Source organism: Physeter macrocephalus, chromosome 12 (genome assembly GCF_002837175.3).
Source record: "Physeter macrocephalus isolate SW-GA chromosome 12, ASM283717v5, whole genome shotgun sequence".
Taxonomy (NCBI): domain Eukaryota; kingdom Metazoa; phylum Chordata; class Mammalia; order Artiodactyla; family Physeteridae; genus Physeter; species Physeter macrocephalus.
The window spans coordinates 53,873,737-53,892,648 of NC_041225.1; the positions used below are offsets into that span (position 1 = coordinate 53,873,737).

Here is an 18,912-nt window from a genome sequence, read left to right on the forward strand (position 1 = left end):
TTTGGGTTTTTTTGTTCTTCTTTCTCTAATTGCTTTAGGTGCAAGGTTAGGTTGTTTATTTGAGATGTTTCCTGTTTCTTAAGGGAGGATTGTATTGCTATAAACTTCCCTCTTAGAACTGCTTCTGCTGCATCCCATAGGTTTTGGGTCATCTTGTCTCCATTGTCATTTGTTTCTATGTATTTTTTGATTTCCTCTTTGATTTCTTCACTGATTCAGCTACAGTTTTTAAACAGAGGTTTCTTTTCCATACATTATGAGAAGCTTGGAGACAGATGTTGATCCCATTGATTTAGTGTCTGAGTGATATCAAGGCCTCTCTCTTACAGGTATGATAAGGGTATTATAGGTGCAGGCGACAGACACACTCATATTCAAGGCATGAAGAATGTGGAAGCATGTGGGTAGCTTCATATTTGCCCTTCTTTTAAGAAAGCGAAAGCTTTCCCAGAAATCCCTGATTAGCCAGTGAATCCGTTAGCCACAGCCAGGTGACGTGGCCACCCCCAGCTGTGCCGAAGACTAGAAAAGGAGGGAGCAGTGGTCCCACATGCCATATCCCCCTTGTGATCCAGGTCCTCAGCCACCCCACCCCCAACCTTAAAATCAGGAGTTCGTTAAGGAGGAAAGGTAGAGTGGATATCGTGCAAGTAACTAACAGAATCTCTACAACAGATCTTTTGTGGTCTTTGTTGTTTTTGTTTTAAAACTCCAGAACCTGTCCGAGTCAGATGTGCTGTGTCGTTACTGAGTCCATTTTAAGGAGGCACACAAAGCCCTGGTGACCGAGTGTGCTTTGTATGGGACAGAGTGAAACTCAATGTGTTGCACAGTGGGTGGCCTGCAGCATCTTTTTTTCTGCTGACCTTCTGTTCATTTTTCCAGATGAACCTCTCCAGCCTTCCTCATCCCATAATGACAGCGTGCCTAGTTACTGCAAAAATGATGAAGGGGATATATTCCTGGCAGCAGAGTCCTGGAAGCCGGATGTGTGTACCAGCTGCGTGTGCATGGATAGCATAATTAGCTGTTACTCTGAGTCTTGCCCTTCAGTATCCTGTGAAAGACCTGTGTTGAGAAAAGGCCAGTGTTGTCCCTACTGCATAGGTAAGACCAAGAAAAAAAATGCTTCCTTTCTCCCAGTGGTCACTAAATCTACATTGACAGCCATTTGCCTAGATCAGTTAATGATTCTGAAATCTGTTTTTCTGGTTGACGTGCCACATAGAATCAATGTAGTCACATCAGGCGGAGGAAAGACATGGAGGATGTGTTCCCGAGATAAAGCATATTAAGAATAAGAAATGCTCTCTGAGGATGTCGTGATGCTATAGCGCTATCTCTCTTGGGCTCCTTTGTCATTTCAGAATTTTCAGTATTGGAACTCTTCCTTCACTCTGTTACTGACCGTGGTCCTTTTGTCCACAGAGAAACACCATGTCCCGTATCAGAGTACACTTAGTGCCTAAGCTTGCCACTGCCTTGAGATCAGCTAAATACCAGATACTAATTTAATCCCCCAATTACTCCTCTGTCTGCTAACCCTTAGTTGATTCTATTTAAACCATGTGGTTGTCCGTGTGGAGGGCTTAGGGACACAGAGTGAGGCCTGAGTAACTGACAGAGCCCTCTCCTTCATGTGACCCATAGGGATACATCTTGTGAGCAGAGGACATATGTATATCAGCCCCTGACGTCTATACCAAAACTGGTCCTGTGGACACAAGCCAGATGCCGTTCTGGAGTCCAGAAGGCGAGGCTCAAACAGCTGGCAGCTCTAATACAGGCACAGTCCCTGCTCCCAAGGCTCTCACTCTCTTTGATTGCTTTTGTTTCAAGTAAAGCTCATAAAGTCAAGTGAAAGACAATGACATATCTCAGTCCAGTTGTGAACCTGTAATCAGAGTTAGCAGGTGAAAAATTAGGCAAGCTGTATTAATGACAGGCATAATGCTATTTATTGTTGAAAGATTTTTGCATGCTTCGTAGATGCAAGTCAGTGCATATATCTGGGGTGATGCCTGAGGAGGAGGAGAAATCCTCTGGCCACAGGGCTTTGTAACAATCCCCATAGATGAGTCGATAAATGGTGCTCAGGTGCACATCCGCCACCATTCAAGCTTATCAGGACAGCTCCTCTGGCCACTCTGTGGGGCCACTTCCTCTGAAGACTTATTCTACACGTTGGTACACAAGAGATGGAAAGATTTTTAAAGCATAATTTCTGGTCTCAGGAATTTTACAAAGCTTGAGTTTCTCAATGTAATGGTCAGGGAACATTAAAAATTATGTGTGAAAGATGGATTCTCTTCTTTTAATAGGGTGACTGTCTATCCAATTTATTCTTTAAACCATGCTTTTGTGAGTGAAGTGAGGGCTGTTAATAATTATGTTGGGACCATGGCTGTAGGCCAGGAGTGTCCCTAGTAAATCGGGACATACGGTTGCTGCACCTCTTAGTGACTGGAGCGTTGGGTCTGCTGTAATACCCGTAAGCTTCGTAGCTCCTAAATGGAGCCAAAAATGTATCAAGGCATCCACCCAACTTACTGCTACGTGTCTTCTCAGAGAGCTGACCAACAGTCATCTGGAAAGTGGCACAGCCCTTGGTGAGACCTGAATGAAAGGTGTAACCAGGCCACTATTTCAGATCAGGGTTTTGGTGGATGGAGGGGGAAATGTCCAGCCAGGACCACTGTGTTTAAATACCAAAACTTCAGTCCTAAAGGAAACAGTTTATAAATCAACCAGGGGCACTTGGATCACAGTTGGAAACTAGGGCCCAGGAGGCCTGAGAATTCTATTACCTTCAGAGGAAAAACCCAGCAGTGAATTTCTTGTGTGTTGAAAGCCCTCAAATTTAATTTTTTTTAGATAAAAAAAGTTCCTGTTGTGTTTTGCTACTTAATTGGTAAATATGTGATTAGTAAATTACTCAACTAGTAAATTTGTTTCCATGTGATAACAGTAAATCACTTCTCTTTTTCACAAAACCAATTTAACAAAACCAAACTTATGGAAAGAAACCTGCATATCATAGTATTTTGTGTTGTCTTTTTTTTTTTTCTTTTGCCTGCATATTTTCCTATTCCATTTCCTGCATTATTTAGACCAGCAGTCCCCAACCTTTTGGGCACCAGGAACCGGTTTCGTGGAAGACAGTTTTTCCATGGAGGGTGGTAGCATTGGTTCAGGCTGGTAGCGCGAGCGATGGGGAACGACGGGGAGCGACGGGGAGCGGCAGATGAAGCTTCACTCACTCACCCGCCGCTCACCTCCTGCTGTGCGGCCTGGTTCCTAACAGGCCCCAGACTGGTAGCAGTCGCAGCCCAGGGGCTGGGAACCCGATTTAGACCATACATTCATCTTTAGTGTGGGGAAGAAAATACCAATTTGGCCCCAATTTGTGATTTTGATTTCAAGTTAGATTGTAAGTACTTTCACTAAATTGTGGTTCATATGAGCTCATAATGATAGAGTGGAAATTTTATTTCTGTTACATCTCCCTCCACAATTACTACCCCCTCCCCTTGACACAGGTATAACTGTACTGTATAAACCTATGACGTATCTTCTGGGGAACGTATTGGGGAGTCTTAACATTTGATGCGTGATGCTGTGTGCTGTTGTCCTTGCATTCATCTTCGCGCTTCATACGTGTTTTCTTACTGAAATAGTCATTAGGAGCCTCTATATGCATCATACTTTTCTGCAAGTAGCAAGGACCAGGTTATGTCCAAGCATATGAAGTCACGTTCAGTTCATGACTGTGATATGGGGATTTTCTGACCCTCCAGTTTGCTCCCTTGGCCTCTCCAGGCTTATTCTCTTGTCAGCTTCCCATCAGTGTGGTCCCTCTGTAAGGGCACCAAGCCCAGGCAGCACTAGTACACCTGCAGGCGGTTACTGGCAATGCCCCAGTGGCAAAGCCTGTATCCCCATCCAGATCACCTAGCAAAGGAAGAAGGTAGGAAGGCCGTCATTCTGCATGTCATAAAGCCCCCAGTTGCTTCTCAGCAGGTATCGAGGACCAGTGCTTTCATTGTCTCCTGTTTTAGGCTTTCTCAGTTTGAACCCAGCTCCTTATTAACCCAGATAATCTGTTCCCGGGGTCACATGTGCCTCCTCCAAGCCTACAGTGCTGACCTCACCATGGCTGCAGGTCTCCTCCCTGGGGGAATGTTCTCCCTAATCAGTCAAATATGGATCTCTAAAAACCTCAAACCTGCCTTTAATCTGGCTTCTTTTTTAGTGCTAAAACTCCTGAAGAAAAGCGTGCTAGCTTTCACCTTGTAAAGTAGCCTTTTTTCTTACCACAAGAGAATCGAAAAGGGTGATCCTACTAAAAGTAGTGTAATTACGAATGTTTGTGTTCCTTTCAGATAAATTATCAAGTCACTAAAGTGCAGTGATAATGCTTCTCTTCTGGTGTGTGAAGGCCTCATATTATGTGTGCTAATTTAATAGAATGTGTAATACAGACATAATTAATAGGATTGATGATTAATTTTGAAACGTGAACAGCTTTGTCTAATTACTTATAAATACCCATCATTAGGGAATTCATCCTTGTCCTAGAAGGAAACTAAGTAGTAATTACCCAATCATTGTAATGGAACATCTTCTGATTCCCTAATTTTTTTATATTCCAGCTTCCTACACAAATACACACAAACTTAGATTTTATTTTCATAGGCTTTTTGGCTGTAATGATGGCTTAAAGAAAGGGGAACAAGAATCAAGAGATGACTTGAATGTAGATCGGGGCGGGGGCAGGGGGAGGATAAAAGGCCTGGTGGGAATTCTAATGTGTGATAGCAGATTTGATATGTGGTTCCTTATAAACAACAAATGCCTTCGCCATGACAGACTTCACCATGCAAGATAGCCTTGATAGCCTTATCACTGACTACATGCTCCATACCTTTCTAACCTTTCTGGAGCAAAAAATTATTTCGGTGCTTCAGTGAGATCTTTATTCCATCACTCCTAAAGGGCAGCAAACAATTACGCCCAAAACCCTTACAGCACTGGCACTTCCTGTGCCTGAGGGGATGCTTGTCCTGACACATCACCCTTGCTCTGATGTTTGTGTGGGTGACGCTTCTGCGAAGGGCCAGACTCTAGCAACTTCTGTCTAGCAAGATCATCCCAGCAGATCTGCACCATGGCCAGGGGTGCAGTCATTCCTGAATGTTATGTTCGTCACTATGATATTTATATTATGTAATATAAAATGTATATTATCTCTTACAAAAATATTGTAAAGAAAGGCACTACCTTGATCATAAAGATCTTTCTTAATTTAATGTAGGAGGTGTTCAAGCTCATATTGCTGCTACGTCATACCTGTTGACTTTGGAAATGTCGATGCCCAGGTGTCACCCTGATGAAGGGTTGCGTAAGCAGCTCTTGTGTTGGCCAAGTCACAAGTATGACTCAGTGCATAGAATGTTGTTTTGAAACTTAACCACTTGGCAAGCATTTTTACTTATTTGTAACCATGTGTTATTTTAGAAAATATTTGAGGTCATATATTTAGCGATATTTATATATCAGATATTTAGATTTTTTTGGCTGGAAATCCCTGAGTCAGTGCATCTTTCTTATTTAAGTTTTTGTTGAAGGTTAGTTATCTTGGGATGATAGTTGTTTGTGTGTTATGTGTGTGTGTATGTATATATATACACACACACATATTTATTTCATAATTTGATGTGAACAAAGTTATGATACTCTGATTACATGTCTTCAAGTCATCTAGTATCTTTTAAGTGTCTTTAAGTATCTCATATCTTTAAGGATCTCTGAAAACAAGTTCTATTATAGATGGTACATGAAAAAATGATTTTCTTGTAGGTTGTACATCTGTCTGATTAGAGGTTAGCTATTTTTTAATATTTTTATATGTCTTATATTAATATTTGAGTTAGAGCTTTCAGGTGGAGTCCAGCTGGCTTGGCACTCAGTCATGATGGTGTAATTCTGTTTCCTCTCCATAGTGATCTTTAACTAGCAAATGGTTAATAATGTTTCTTCTTGGTAGGGACCATGCCTATGCTTTATATCAAGTCAGTCTATCATACCGCATTCATTTTTTGCTTAGATTTATGTTTGTTTAGGTATCTCTTTAAAATTTTTATTGGAATATAGTTGATTTACAATGTTGTGTTAGTTTCTGCTGTATAGCACAGTGAATCAGTTATACATATACATATATCCACTGTGTTTTAGACTCTTTTCCTCTCTAGGTCATTACAGAGTTTTTTTTGTTTTGTTGTTTTAAATATTTATTTATTTATTTATTTATTTTGGCTGCGCTGGGTCTAGGTTGTGGCATGCAGACTCTTAGTTGCTGCATGCGGGCCTCTTAGTTGTGACGTGCGGACTTCTTAGTTGTGGCATGCGGACTCTTAGTTGTGGCATGCATGTGGGATCTAGTTCCCTGACCAGGGATGGAACCCAGGCCTCCTGCATTGGCAGCTCGAAGTCTTACCCACTGGACCACCAGGGAGGTCCCGTAGGTATCTTTTCTAAGAGATAAATACAAATAGTATCTCTTTGGAACATCTGTTGATTATTGTGTATTTAACTCAGGCCAGGAATCAAACAGTAAATATTTAATTCAGCATCTCTAAGATATACAACCCACAGAACTAAATGTTGTACGTTTTTAAGCCATAATGTTATGATACTGGCATCATCATTGGAACACTTTTCACAGCTGTTTCTCCAGTGTGTTTTCTTAAAATTAAAAACTTCTGTGTATTGGAAAGAGAACGTACTTTGATCCCATTTCTGGCACGTTCTAGCCGTAGGTCTTAGTGGTAGGACGTAACTGTAGCTCAGTTTCCTCATCTATAAGATGGGAATAATAATATCATCCTGTGCTTCACTAAAGTGCTATGAAAATTAAGCGACGTAATATACATATATGAAAGCACTTGGTAAACAGTGAGCAGGATATGACTCTATATTGGCTCAGAGTTACAGCTCTCCTGACACAGGGTGCACCCGACGTGGGTAGCAGACATCACGTGGACTCTGGTATCTCACTTTAAATATGGCATCCGCCCTTCTGCAAGAGAAAGGCCTGGATATTGCGTCCCAATGATAAGTTTTTGAAGGACGAGAATATCTGAGAAAACACTTTGGTGTGGTGTACCTCATCCTGCACACTCTTTGCTTAAATAAATAGCGCATGACAACTTCAGTCACCTGATTGTGACCCCGGTGGAAGCAGCATGCTATCTAAGGGGTTGTAGTGCAGCTGGGTTGTGGCAGTGCCTGGCCCCAGACCTCAGCACTTCACTGTCCTCCCATACCTCTGGATGTCTCGCGGGAGAGAGAATGGAACTCTTTTATTTTTCTGTTTGCGTTGAGAGGCTAGTCCCATTTGAGGAGTCCAAGGACTCATTGTGCGGGATCCGCTATGATTCCTGGAAACAGAGGTTGTGGCATTTATAATCGGGGAGTGTTCTTGTCGGAAGGAGCCCCGGGGTGCTTCCTGCACATTCTTCAGAGCTCTCAGTTCCCTGGGCCCCTGCTCCACAGCCCCGGTGGTCACAGTTAGCGCCGAGTGATTTTAAACAAAAGGGAAGGGAAGCAGGATGCTTTTCTGTGTAATGTTTAGGGAGTGTAAGACTGACGGCATTCTGGTTGTCAGGCACTGTACTAACTTTGGAACTGGTCTAAAGTTGTCCCAACAAAAATAAACAGGGCTTGATTTCAGTTTGTTTATTAGGTCCTCCCCTCCACCCTAGGAAACATCTCATCTTGCTTATCCCCTAAGCAGCTTTCTCTTCTCACTTCAGTATCCTTTCCAGGCCCCCGGCTGTGTAAACAGAAATTCAAGTTGTTCTGGTTAACTTGGGGAAAACCTCTGAGTGGCATTTCTTTATCTGGGCTCCAGCCCCATATTCTTGTTTTAAAGACGTCTGCTGCACAGAAGGGAGGCTGGCACTGGTGTTTCCAGAGATTATTAGCAGGTGCCTTTTGCCTCTTATTTCTGCCCAGGAGGCCAGCCCTAACTGTGTACCCTCTAATGAGGGAGGAACAACCCTCTGTAGCAGGATTACATTTCAGCGACAAAATGCAATCAGACCTGAAGTCAGTCTGCAGACGTACCCGGAGGCTGCTGGTGGAGTGTTCCTGACAGCTCTTGGGCTGTGACAGGATGAACCACCTCCTGTAGGTGCAGAAACTCCTCTGGTGCAGAAATTGGCCACACTGGGCTTCTTCTTCCTCAAAGTTTTCTTAGCCTATGTAACAGTCAGTCTTTATACTCTTTATCAAGTTGGAAATGGAATGTTTCCTTGAACTTCTATCCATGAAGTGTTTAATCAACCCATAACAAATGCTTAATACGAAGATTAATAAGTTCTATTACTGAGAAAGTCCATCCTCTTTGCATGAAGTAGGAATCAGCCAGAAGTTACTATGTTTATCAGTTTGGTGAGATTTCTCTTGGTGGAACTCAGGGAAGTTTATAATTTCTCTATTAGCTTGGAACCCTGTATCATCACCTGTTCTTTCCAGTATGTTGAAGAAACCTGAAAGGCTCTTTTCACCTTTATAAAGAGACCTGGACTCCTGTCCCAGAAATAGAATAAAATAAAGCAAAAATGGGATTTTCAAGAAAAGTCTTAAAATCATGGTCAGATCTGCCTTTACAGCAGTTAAGACATTGTAGAGTTTGGGGTTTACAAGCCACCCGTTCTCCTTGCTTGGCCCTACCATAAACGTTTCTCTGCTTAAAAAAAAAAAAAAAAAAAAAAAAAAAAAAGACATTATATGGAAATAGGAGTCAGCCTACATGGCAACATTTGTCTCAGTTTTTTCTTTTTATATAAGTGAATTAAGAGCAGATGTTTTATTTATTAGAAGCTAAAAGTTATAGGATAAAGTATGCAATTTTTGAGGTTAATCAATAAAGTTTTTTTTGCATTTTTAGGCAGAAAACTCTAAACATTTGCTGATAAAATTACTGTGTATTAGGTTTCTGCCTCACTGAAATTGCCTAGGCCACCTGCGTCTGTTTTTAGTAAGACTTCAGTTGAGTTCCACTTTTATATTCTTTTCCAGTCTGTGGAGGTCCACCGAGCCAGCATGTTCAAAATCAGTCGCCCTCTTCTATGTCTGCAAATCTCTGTCCACTTCTTAGTGACCTGCTTGTTTATTTGCTCAGATTCCTTCTTCATTCTGATTTCTGTTTGTCTCCACTTTATGTAAAAAAAAAATAAAAGCTGGTTTCTCAAACAGGAGGCACCCACGTTCCATTGATCCTCCATCGTGGAGTTTGTGCCCTGAATGTGCCCAACTTGGGATATAAAAATACAAAGGATATCGCAAGGCCAGGGATCACAGTGTCTTGTCAGCTAAGGGAAAATAAAGTATAAGGTAATAGTAGCATCTCATTCCTTTGTGGGAGTTAGAGAGTATTTGTAATGCACTGTTACAGTCATAAGCCAAAATTTTAAAAAGCACTTCCTCTATACTTACCCAAGTCAGCCGTGTCAGTGGAAACACTTGGCTGCCTTTTTCACTCTCTCTTCTAAGTCTTGTGTTACCCATAGTGTACCTGGTACCTTTCTCCACCTGCCTAAATGACTGCACGAAAGTTTTCTTTAAAATCCCTCGAACCTCAAACTTAAACTGATTTGAAGTATAATATTACTAGCAGGGCCTGCAGTTTGCACAGTTTTTTTCATATCATTTGGCACATCTGTTTTGAACTGAAATCACACAGAGCTGAGGAGATCCTCAATCCAGGAGCATCTCCCCGAGGGCAGAGACCGCCGCCTGCCTTGTGCACCACTGCACCCTTGGCGTTTAGAATGGCGCTCTCTACAGCGATGTGCAGAGAGAATGAGCACCCATTGCACCACTGCGCTGGATTGTTTTGCAGTGGGACTTACTCTGAGAGTTAGAGCTGCATTTACTTTCTCGGCCATGAGCATCCCAGAGTAAATTACTTTTCAGGTCTCTAAATAGTACATTGGAGATTTGGAAGAACTGATGCAATTTCTAAAGCTGCCGAACTTCCTCCCCGGAAGCTACTCCCACACCAAGACTCTGACTTCATGGCCATCACAACCAGAGCCTGTGCGTCCGGAGCCTGTGCTCCGCAACGGGAGAGGCCACAACAGTGAGAGGCCTGCCATACCACAAAAAAACAAAAAACAAAAACAAAAAAAAACCGAAAAGCCACCAGAGTTAGAACCTGAACTATCTATGCAAGAACGTTGTCTCCTGGTAGAAATGGAAAAGTCCAACTGTAATGTAGATTCTAGTGGATTTTAGGTTTTAAAACCTTTCACAGAGCAAAGGGGGGTGGGGAATCTGGAAATGCTTTTCATCATGGTCAGATTCAGAGCAAGGCCTGAGCTACTACGTCAGTGACTCCTGAAATAATTGGATTTTTATAGAGGAAGAAAACGACATGATTCTAGTATCCGGGTTTTACTGTTAATTAGCTTTATGGTGTAATTAGTAAAATGGCTCAAGAGTAAAAGCAAAGTCCAACTTTTAACAGCCTGGTAAGCCTCTTCTTATCTTAAAAAGAAGTAAGATAGTGAGGTTCAGACAGGTGGAGAGGTCAGCTTGAAAGGAGTTAACATTTCAAGGCCTTGCCACTTCTTCCTCAGCCCTTTCAGATAACCAGAATTGAGGAAAAGGAAAATAAGGAAAAACCACGCTGAGTTTTCCAAACTCTATCACTGAAAGAGATCACATATTTTTTTTGTAGTCAAACATGATGCAAGATAACATTGCTTCTTTTTGAATCCAAAAATATAAGACGTATGTCTGAGCGCTGCATGAGTTAAATGGCTGGCCTGCCTGAGGAGCTATGGGTATGAGTGCTCCAGGCTCCTGACACACGATGCTGAGAATGACACAGCAGTAAACCTCCATCCTTTAGCAGGGAGGGACTTTGTTTCTGATAGAGGCCAAAAGTCATTTCAAGCCGATCTGATGGATAAGATAGAGGCCAGAGCTGAGGAAACCAAATACCAAAGCTGATCTAAACCAAGGAGTAGCCATAAAATAGTGACCGTCTTCCTTGCCTGTTTCAAAATTTGGCTCTGGATGTCATTGCAAAAGGAAAATTCCAAAGCCGTAGGAAGCAGGGGCAATATCGCCAGAGTACGTTTATAGCCCTCAACAGTGACTACGTAGAAAGGGATCACATGTGTTTGGGTATGTAACTCCTGATGTATTTGTTTTTAAAAAAAACCTCATTCTATTAGTGTCATACCTCACATTTTCCTTGGAACATTCTTCTCAAATCCTCTTCCTTGAGAGAGAGAGAAGTGTTAAATAGAAATCTGCCTGAGAAGAACCACAGCCTCAATAACCACTGTATCTCCACTCCCTGATAGGATTGTGCAGATGTCTGATGCAGTCGGTTGAAGGGTGATCTGCCTTTGAAGGCAAAGACCTTGAGCCCCAACAAATGTAAGGGGTAGGACGTCTAAGTGCCCATTCTCCAGAGTCAGTGAGCAGTAACCACTTTTGTTTGTGTGGCCCAGATCCTTGCCCAGGAACATGGAGCTCTCTGAGGTTATCCCACTGGGGACGAGGCAGGCAGACAGTGTGCAGGGACTGTGGAGGTGTGTGTGGTTTCCGTCCTGGCCCTGCCACTTCCTAGCCATGCGTTTTGGGCAAGTTACTTATTCTCCCTGTGCTTTGGTTTTCTGTGGAATTCAAATAACACCCTGTTCCATTGGCCTGTGGAGAGCATGTGGAATTGACTAGTGAAAAATGCGTGTTTAGAGTGGTCCAGTGGTTAAGACTCTGCTCTCACTGCCGAGTGTCCGGATTCAATCCCTGGTCGGGGAACTAGGATCCCACAAGCCATGTGGCACAGCCATAAAAAGAAAAAAAGAAAAAAGCTTGGTTAGCACCATGCCCAGTACATAGTAGGCAGTCAGTATGTGGAAGTTTTGATTACCATTAGGTATTGAAGAATAAACCTAATGTCACTGTCAGCATAAGTAACCAGTTGGAGTGATGAATACCAACCACAGTCAGAATGAAATGGGCAGCCCACTCGATAACCAAATATAAACTGTTTTGGTTACTTTTAGTTGGACAGTTCCCACATCTCTATTTCTGCATCCCTCTTCAGCCTTAAAGCTTAAAATGCTTTTATATGGACTTTCAATTAGACTATGCTGTTTTCCCCCCACAACTACAATGACTTCATTAGTTTATTGTTTAGAACCACAAATTGGGTAGATTAGCCACCATGTCTCCCTATAAACCAAGTCATTTCTAAAATTTTCTGACAGAGCTTTCTCAGATTGACCCAAATGTGCCATGGGAGGAAGTGGTCCATCCAGGAAAAGAAATGAGCGTATAAGAAATAGGAGCGGGCTTCCCTGGTGGCGCAGTGGTTGAGAGTCTGCCTGCCGATGTAGGGGACACGGGTTCGTGCCCCGGTCCGGGAAGGTCCCACTTGCCACGGAGCGGCTGGGCCCGTGAGCCATGGCCGCCGAGCCTGCGCGTCCGGAGCCTGTGCTCCGCAGCGGGAGAGGCCACAGCAGTGAGAGGCCCGCGTACCGCCAAAAAAAAAATAAAGAGGGGCACTGGCATTTGCAGCAACATGGATGCAACTAGAGATTATCATACTAAGTAAAGTCAGACAGAGAAACATAAATACCATATGATCTCACTTATACGTGGAATCTAAAATATGGCACAAATGAACCTATCTACAAAACAGAAACAGACTCACAGACATAGAGATCAGACTTGTGGTTGCCAAGGGGGGCAGGGGGCAGGGAGAGGGATGGACTGGGAGTTTGGGGTTGGTAGATGCCAACTATCATATTTAGAATGGATAAACAACAAGGTCCTAATGTGTAGCACAGGGAACTATATTCAATATCCTGTGATACACCATAACAGAAAAGAATATTAAAAAAGGAGGTATAGGGACTTCCCTGGTGGCCCAGGGGTTAAGAATCTGCCTGCCAATGCAGGGGACACAGGTTCGAGCCCTAGTCCGGGAAGATCCCACATGCCACGGAGCAGCTAAGCCCATGTGCCACAACTACTGAGCCTGTGCTCTAGAGCCTGTGAGTCACAACTACTGAGCCTGCATGCCACAACTACTGGAGCCCACGTGCCTAGAGCCCACGCTCCGCAACAAGAGAAGCCACTGCAATGAGAAGCCCGCGCACCACAACGAAGGCCCAACACAGCCAAAAATAAATAAAATAATTTTTTTTTTAAAAAAGGATGTATATATGTGTATAACTGAGTCGCTTTGCTGTACAGCAGAGACTGACACAACACTGTAAATCAATTATACTTCAATTTAAAAAAAAAAAGAAATAGGGGCCCCGGGATCCATCAGTCAACTGAAATTCACAACATACTTTCAGGCCTCTGTTTAGATCCCTGGCTTTTCAGATGAAATTTGGTCAAAAGAAAAGATGTTTCTATAAAGCCTTATTAACTAGAATCTAAGTCATAAAATCTAATCTAGTCTAACCTGGGCCACATAGCAGCCACCCCAGAAAAAATTAGTCAAGGCTTTTACAAAAAGGAGTCCTCATTTATTTCACATGAAAATTCCACAGAGTGGTGACCAACCCATGTCTTAAATGTGGCTTTGTTTTAAAGCATGTTTGAAGAAACCAACTTTACTGTTATGAAATCTATTGATAGCGCGACTCAGACTGATCAGATGTGGAGATATCACGAAAACTGTTGCCGACTCTGAAAGGGGGCTTGTCATGGATTGAAGTCCACATCCTCAAGCCAGCTGGCCCTGACATAAAACGTCCAGTGCTAACCGTGGCTCGACCCTGGTCACACATTGGATCCAGCTTGGCCTCCACCTGAAAAAGCTGGATAGCCAAAAAGTTGTCCACTGTTCCAGAGAGGCCCAGGCACAATTGAGGCCACATGAAGAGGGCTCTGTGTATTCCTGGGAGGGTAAGAAAGGGAGCCGTTAGGTAGAGCTCAAGGCAAAGAATGTGAGCTTTGCAGTCAGATGGAGCCAGGAGGAGATGCCGGCTCCACCGCCTACTGGCTTGGTTACATCTAGTTCCTTCCCCTCGCTGAACCTGAGTTTCCCCAAGAGTAGGATAGACAGCCCTACCTCAGAGAGTTGCCATGAGGCTGAACCATGTGAGGCTCTTGAGCACAGCACCTGGGTACCACGGATGCTCAGCAGATGCTAGCTCTCTTCTTCAGTGCTTGGCCCTAGATCCTTCTTTCAGCACCATCCCTCTTGCTTCTACCACCTGCGTCCTCTGACCTCCAGTCTGTAAGGAGATCAGCTGTGAGAGTGCTGATCATGCAGATCTTAGATCTTGCTGTGGTCCAGCTGAGCTCTGCACACGAGCCTAAACACTGGTTTTAGACTTCTGGGCAGACCTTGAGATACCTCATTCCTATAATCAGGTCCCCTTACAGGGTCTTTTGGGGGCCACTGGTCCCTTTTGCACTCTCTGCCACCTCCAGCGAGAGACTCATTCCTTCGGCCCCTGCTTTCAACCAGCGATTGATTGGCATCTGCCTCTGTGCTCTCTACCCACCCCTCCCCCACCCCCAGTTGTTTAAACCTGATAAGATAGCTTCTTGATCTCAAGTCAGAGTTAATTCCGTTGAAAATGAAGTGAAGTTGAAGGTGAGATGTTTCCACGGTAATCTGATGAGGAGAGCTTGAATGGGATAGAGCTAACTCGGTAGAAGCACCTGGAAGTTGGGTCCATGGTGGTCAGCCCCTCCCTGGAGGGGAAGAGCTTCGTTATGGCCCCTGCATCTCCTTGGGCCCCACCGATCAGACTCCAGCTCCACAGCTGTGTGCAGAGTCTGCTGCAGCATCTCTGTGCGGCTCCCACTGAATGGGATTCACCATTTCTTTGTCGTATTGCTGCACTCAATTGAACTCTTAATCTTCATTGAATTCAGAAAAAGATTTATTTTTGTAACAAAATCAAATGAGAAACTTCAGTTTCATCTAATATGTCATCGAAGTTCTTGGTTCAACCTACTGCCTCCAAGACATCCGGAGTAGTTACTCTCCCACTTTTATCATTTTGTGAATACTCTTTGGGACAGTGATCTCATACAATTACTGGATGAGTAGTTGCATAGACACTACGTTATGCTGTAGCTGAGCATTTGCTCTCTGGCATGTCTTCTGTGGTTTAATTTTCTTGCAGACCATTGAAATTCTTCAGAGTGGGTCAGTAGCGTTCAGAAAGAGAGAGAGAGAGAGAGAGTTGGGGATGGGAGGGGAGGTTGATAATGCATGCACATATCTGTTTGAAATCATCATTTTAATATTGTTGTCTTATCAAGAGTGACTCATGCATTGCAAAAGAAAAGTTAAAGAGAAAAATTCACCCTTGATTCTAACAGTTACTGTTAACATTTTCGTTTCTTTCCAGACAGTTTTAAATTTTCCTCTTCACATGGTTGAGCTTATACTATACATGATGCATTTTAACAGCTGCACAATATTCTCTCCTATGATTGTATTGAGTCATTAAAATATCCCATATTGTTGGACACAGGTTTTTTTTCCCCAGTTTCTTGCTATTGTAAATAATATTGTGATGAACATCTACATAAACAACTTATTTTAGGCCTTTTCTGATTATTTCCTTGGGATAGCTGACTAGAAATAGAATTATTGGATCAAAGAAGTATAATGTTTTTAAGGGTACATGAGGGATACTGCCAGTTTTGCCTGTTACCCCACATTCTCACCACTGGTGACTAAAATGTGTTCCCTTTTACCTTGTTGAGCCCCAAATCAGTTCTATCCTAGAGGCAGCTTCATGATCATGTTCACACAGAAAGGCTAAGAGTTTGAAGGTCAACCGCTGCAGCTCTGATTGACCCACTGGAATATCTGGTTTGATAAGGCTTGACCAGGTCCTTGACAGGCTCACCAGCTGTTTATTTGTTAAAGCAGGAAAGTGACTCATATATTGGAATTACCTCTGCATCACCTCCCATTGCAAGAAACAGGGTTGTCCTTCACACCTCCGCCCCCGTCACTGTCCATATTCCTGACCGCTGTTTCTCAGTAATAGCTCTCAAACCTAGCCTTGCCTTTCCACCTCCGTCACCTCTGCGTTAATCCAGGCCTGTAACACATTCCCGGTGAACAGCGTCCCCATCTTCCTGACCCTGTTTAGTCTTCCACATTGTCCTATTCCAGAGTTCTCTTCTTGAAGACAAAGCTGATAAGGCCCGTCCCCTCCAGTGCAGGAAGGCTCTAATTCTGTCATTGTTCTTCAAGGCCCTTTACGATCTGATCCTAACTTCATCTCCAGCCATCCTGCATGTGGCCCTCACACCTCTCACTGTTATTCCGAGATGGCAAACTGTTGGATGCACCACTGTCTACTTGCAGTGTCCTTCCTTCCAGCTTCTTTATCTTCTATTCATCCCTCGAAGTAAAACTAAAGCATCAAATCCTGGGTGAAGCCTCTCCCAGTTCCCCCAGCAGACGGTTGCTTCACGCTCCGTGTTGTGTTGTCCAAACTCCACGTTGGATTCGCAGCACTGTGGCTGCTGCGTGGTGCCTGGTGAAGAGTGCTGGTTGCCAGCCTGTCTCCACCACTTCAGCTCAGTCCTCTGGCTCAGGGTCCTGGTCCTGCCTTTTTTCCCATTGATGATAAAAGTTTGTAGAATAAGTGAATGAATGTCTTTATAATGTTTAACACGTAATTACTATTTATAATGTCTTAATTTTATAGTTTTAACTTCACAGATATTGGCATCGATTTAATATCTTAAGATGTAATAAGTGTTTTTGCCTAGATCTTAAGAAAATACAGACCAGTGCTTGGCCTTGACTTGAATTTCTTTTATTACGAAGTCCTCATCCTTTTTTTTTTTTTTTTTTTTTTTACTTTATTTTATTGTATTTTATTTTTGTGGTTTGGGGGAAATTTGCCAAATATACCCTCTTTCCTGGCAAAGGAAATTTTTATTTCCCTTTTTAAAATAAATTTATTTATTTTATTTATTTTTGGCTGTGTGTTGGGTCTTCGTTGCTGCACGCGGGCTTTCTCTAGTTGCGGTGAGAGGGGGCTGCTCTTCGTTGCAGTGTGTGGGCTTCTCATTGCAGTGGCTTCTCTGTTGTGGAGCACGGGCTCTAGGCGCACGGGCTTCAGTAGCTGCAGCACGTGGGCTCAGCAGTTGTGGCTCGCGGGCTCTAGAGCACAGGCTCGGTAGTTGTGGTGCACGGGCTTAGTTGCATATGGGATCTTCCCGGACCAGGGCTCGAACCCGTCCCCTGCATTTGCAGGTGGATTCTTAGCCACTGCACCACCAGGGAAGCCCCCTCATCCTTTCTGTGCCTCTTTCTCATTCCCTTCCTCCTCTTTAAGAAGAGAACTGGCAAAATGCCTGTGGGAGGAAAAGCACAGGAGAAGGTGATGGACGAGATAGGGTGGGGAGTGTAACCTTCTCTTCTCCCAGGTCCTTGCACAGTAAGACGTTACTCAAATTTTATACAGCAGTGACATTGGTCCATCGTGTGAGCTGTTACAAGGTTTATGTGAAATATAATCAGTAGTATTGCCTTACAAAGAAATGCTTCCTTTCATAAAGAATTCTCTGCATAATAGACTCTAGATTTGATGGCAAATCTAATGTCCTCAATGATGTGTTGGCCCAAGGTCAGTATATTACTTGAATTAAGTTCGTTAAATGATTCTACTCATCCATTTGACATGTACATTTTGGGTATCTTAATGAAGTCACCTCCTCTAAGGATTTCAGATCATCAAAAACTTCTACCATAAATTTGGTGTGAAAGCCTCCAAGTGAGTTTTTAAGGTTAACATTCAGTGCACCAGAACCCTTTCTGTGGAACACTCACAAATACAGTGAAGTACCTTTTTAAATAGATATTGAAAAAGAATTTCTGCTTACAACTAGAACTTTCTGTGATTGCTTAATATCCCTTGCTGAACATCAAGCAACAGTAATGAGAGAAATAATGAAAATGCATTGGGAAACAGAGAGATTATGCATTTTAACACTAGACATAGAGTCCTTTCCATGCTTACTTATAACACTCCACAATGAACCAAGACATACCTTTGGAAACACAAAATCCTATAGCCATAGGACATTATTAGTGCCATTTAGTCAGGGGCATATGCTTGAGTAATTGGTAAGAAGAGAATGTGGATTCCAAAGACAGATATTTCTGCCTGTGACCCTCCTCTGGAAAAGCTCAACAGGAAGCTTCATGCTAGGTCTTTACAGAGTGGTTCCAGCCGCCCGGGAGCGCTTGGCTACAGAGGCTGGGGTCCTGACGCCCTGCATATAGATGTTCCTCATTGCTCCTCAGGCATTGTGGGTTCTGTCCTTTGTGCCTGGGCAGTGAATACTGCCCCTCTCAGAGCTTCCAAGGTGCCTTCCAGGGAGAAGACACCACTTCTTTCCTGAGGAACTTTCCTTCCAGATGCCTTTATAGTTTTTCATTTACTAGTGACCAGTAGTGAATGGAGCTGCCCATAGAATCTGAGCATAAAATTTCCCCAGCTTTGTAGGAGTCATCCAGTTATCGGCCTGGCCAGTGACAGGGAGGGGCTGCCCCACCCCCATCCTGTGTCTCTCCATTAATTGGCCCCATCACTGCTTTGCTGGGCATTGGGCCTCACTCTGAGCTCTAGAGGAAATGTGACCACTAGTAAGTTCAGAGAAACCAGGAGAAGGTGTTGAGTCAAAGAGAAAGGAACTTTCAAGGAAGAGGTTGGGAGAGGGAAGATGTGAGGATGGTAGGAGAGAACGGAGAAAAAAGATAAGCAGAATGTGTTAAGCTGTAAATTCTTATACATAAAAAATAGCTCTTAAAAATATATTGTTCTCATGGGCTTCCCTGGTGGCGCAGTGGTTGGGAATCCGCCTGCCGATGCAGGGGAC

General features: G+C 43.3%; 1 protein-coding gene across 6 annotated transcripts in view; it reads left to right on the forward strand.

Annotated features, from left to right (window-relative positions):
• The window catches only part of CRIM1 (cysteine rich transmembrane BMP regulator 1), a 222,166-nt gene that overhangs the window by 188,549 nt on the left and 14,705 nt on the right, over positions 1-18,912 (forward strand). For all 6 annotated transcript variants that reach the window (XM_028496713.2, XM_024118670.3, XM_024118668.3 and 3 more), the window contains one exon: positions 886-1,107. In XM_028496713.2, coding sequence (XP_028352514.1) covers positions 886-1,107 — 222 coding nt within the window. The remainder of the gene's footprint in view (positions 1-885; positions 1,108-18,912) is intronic.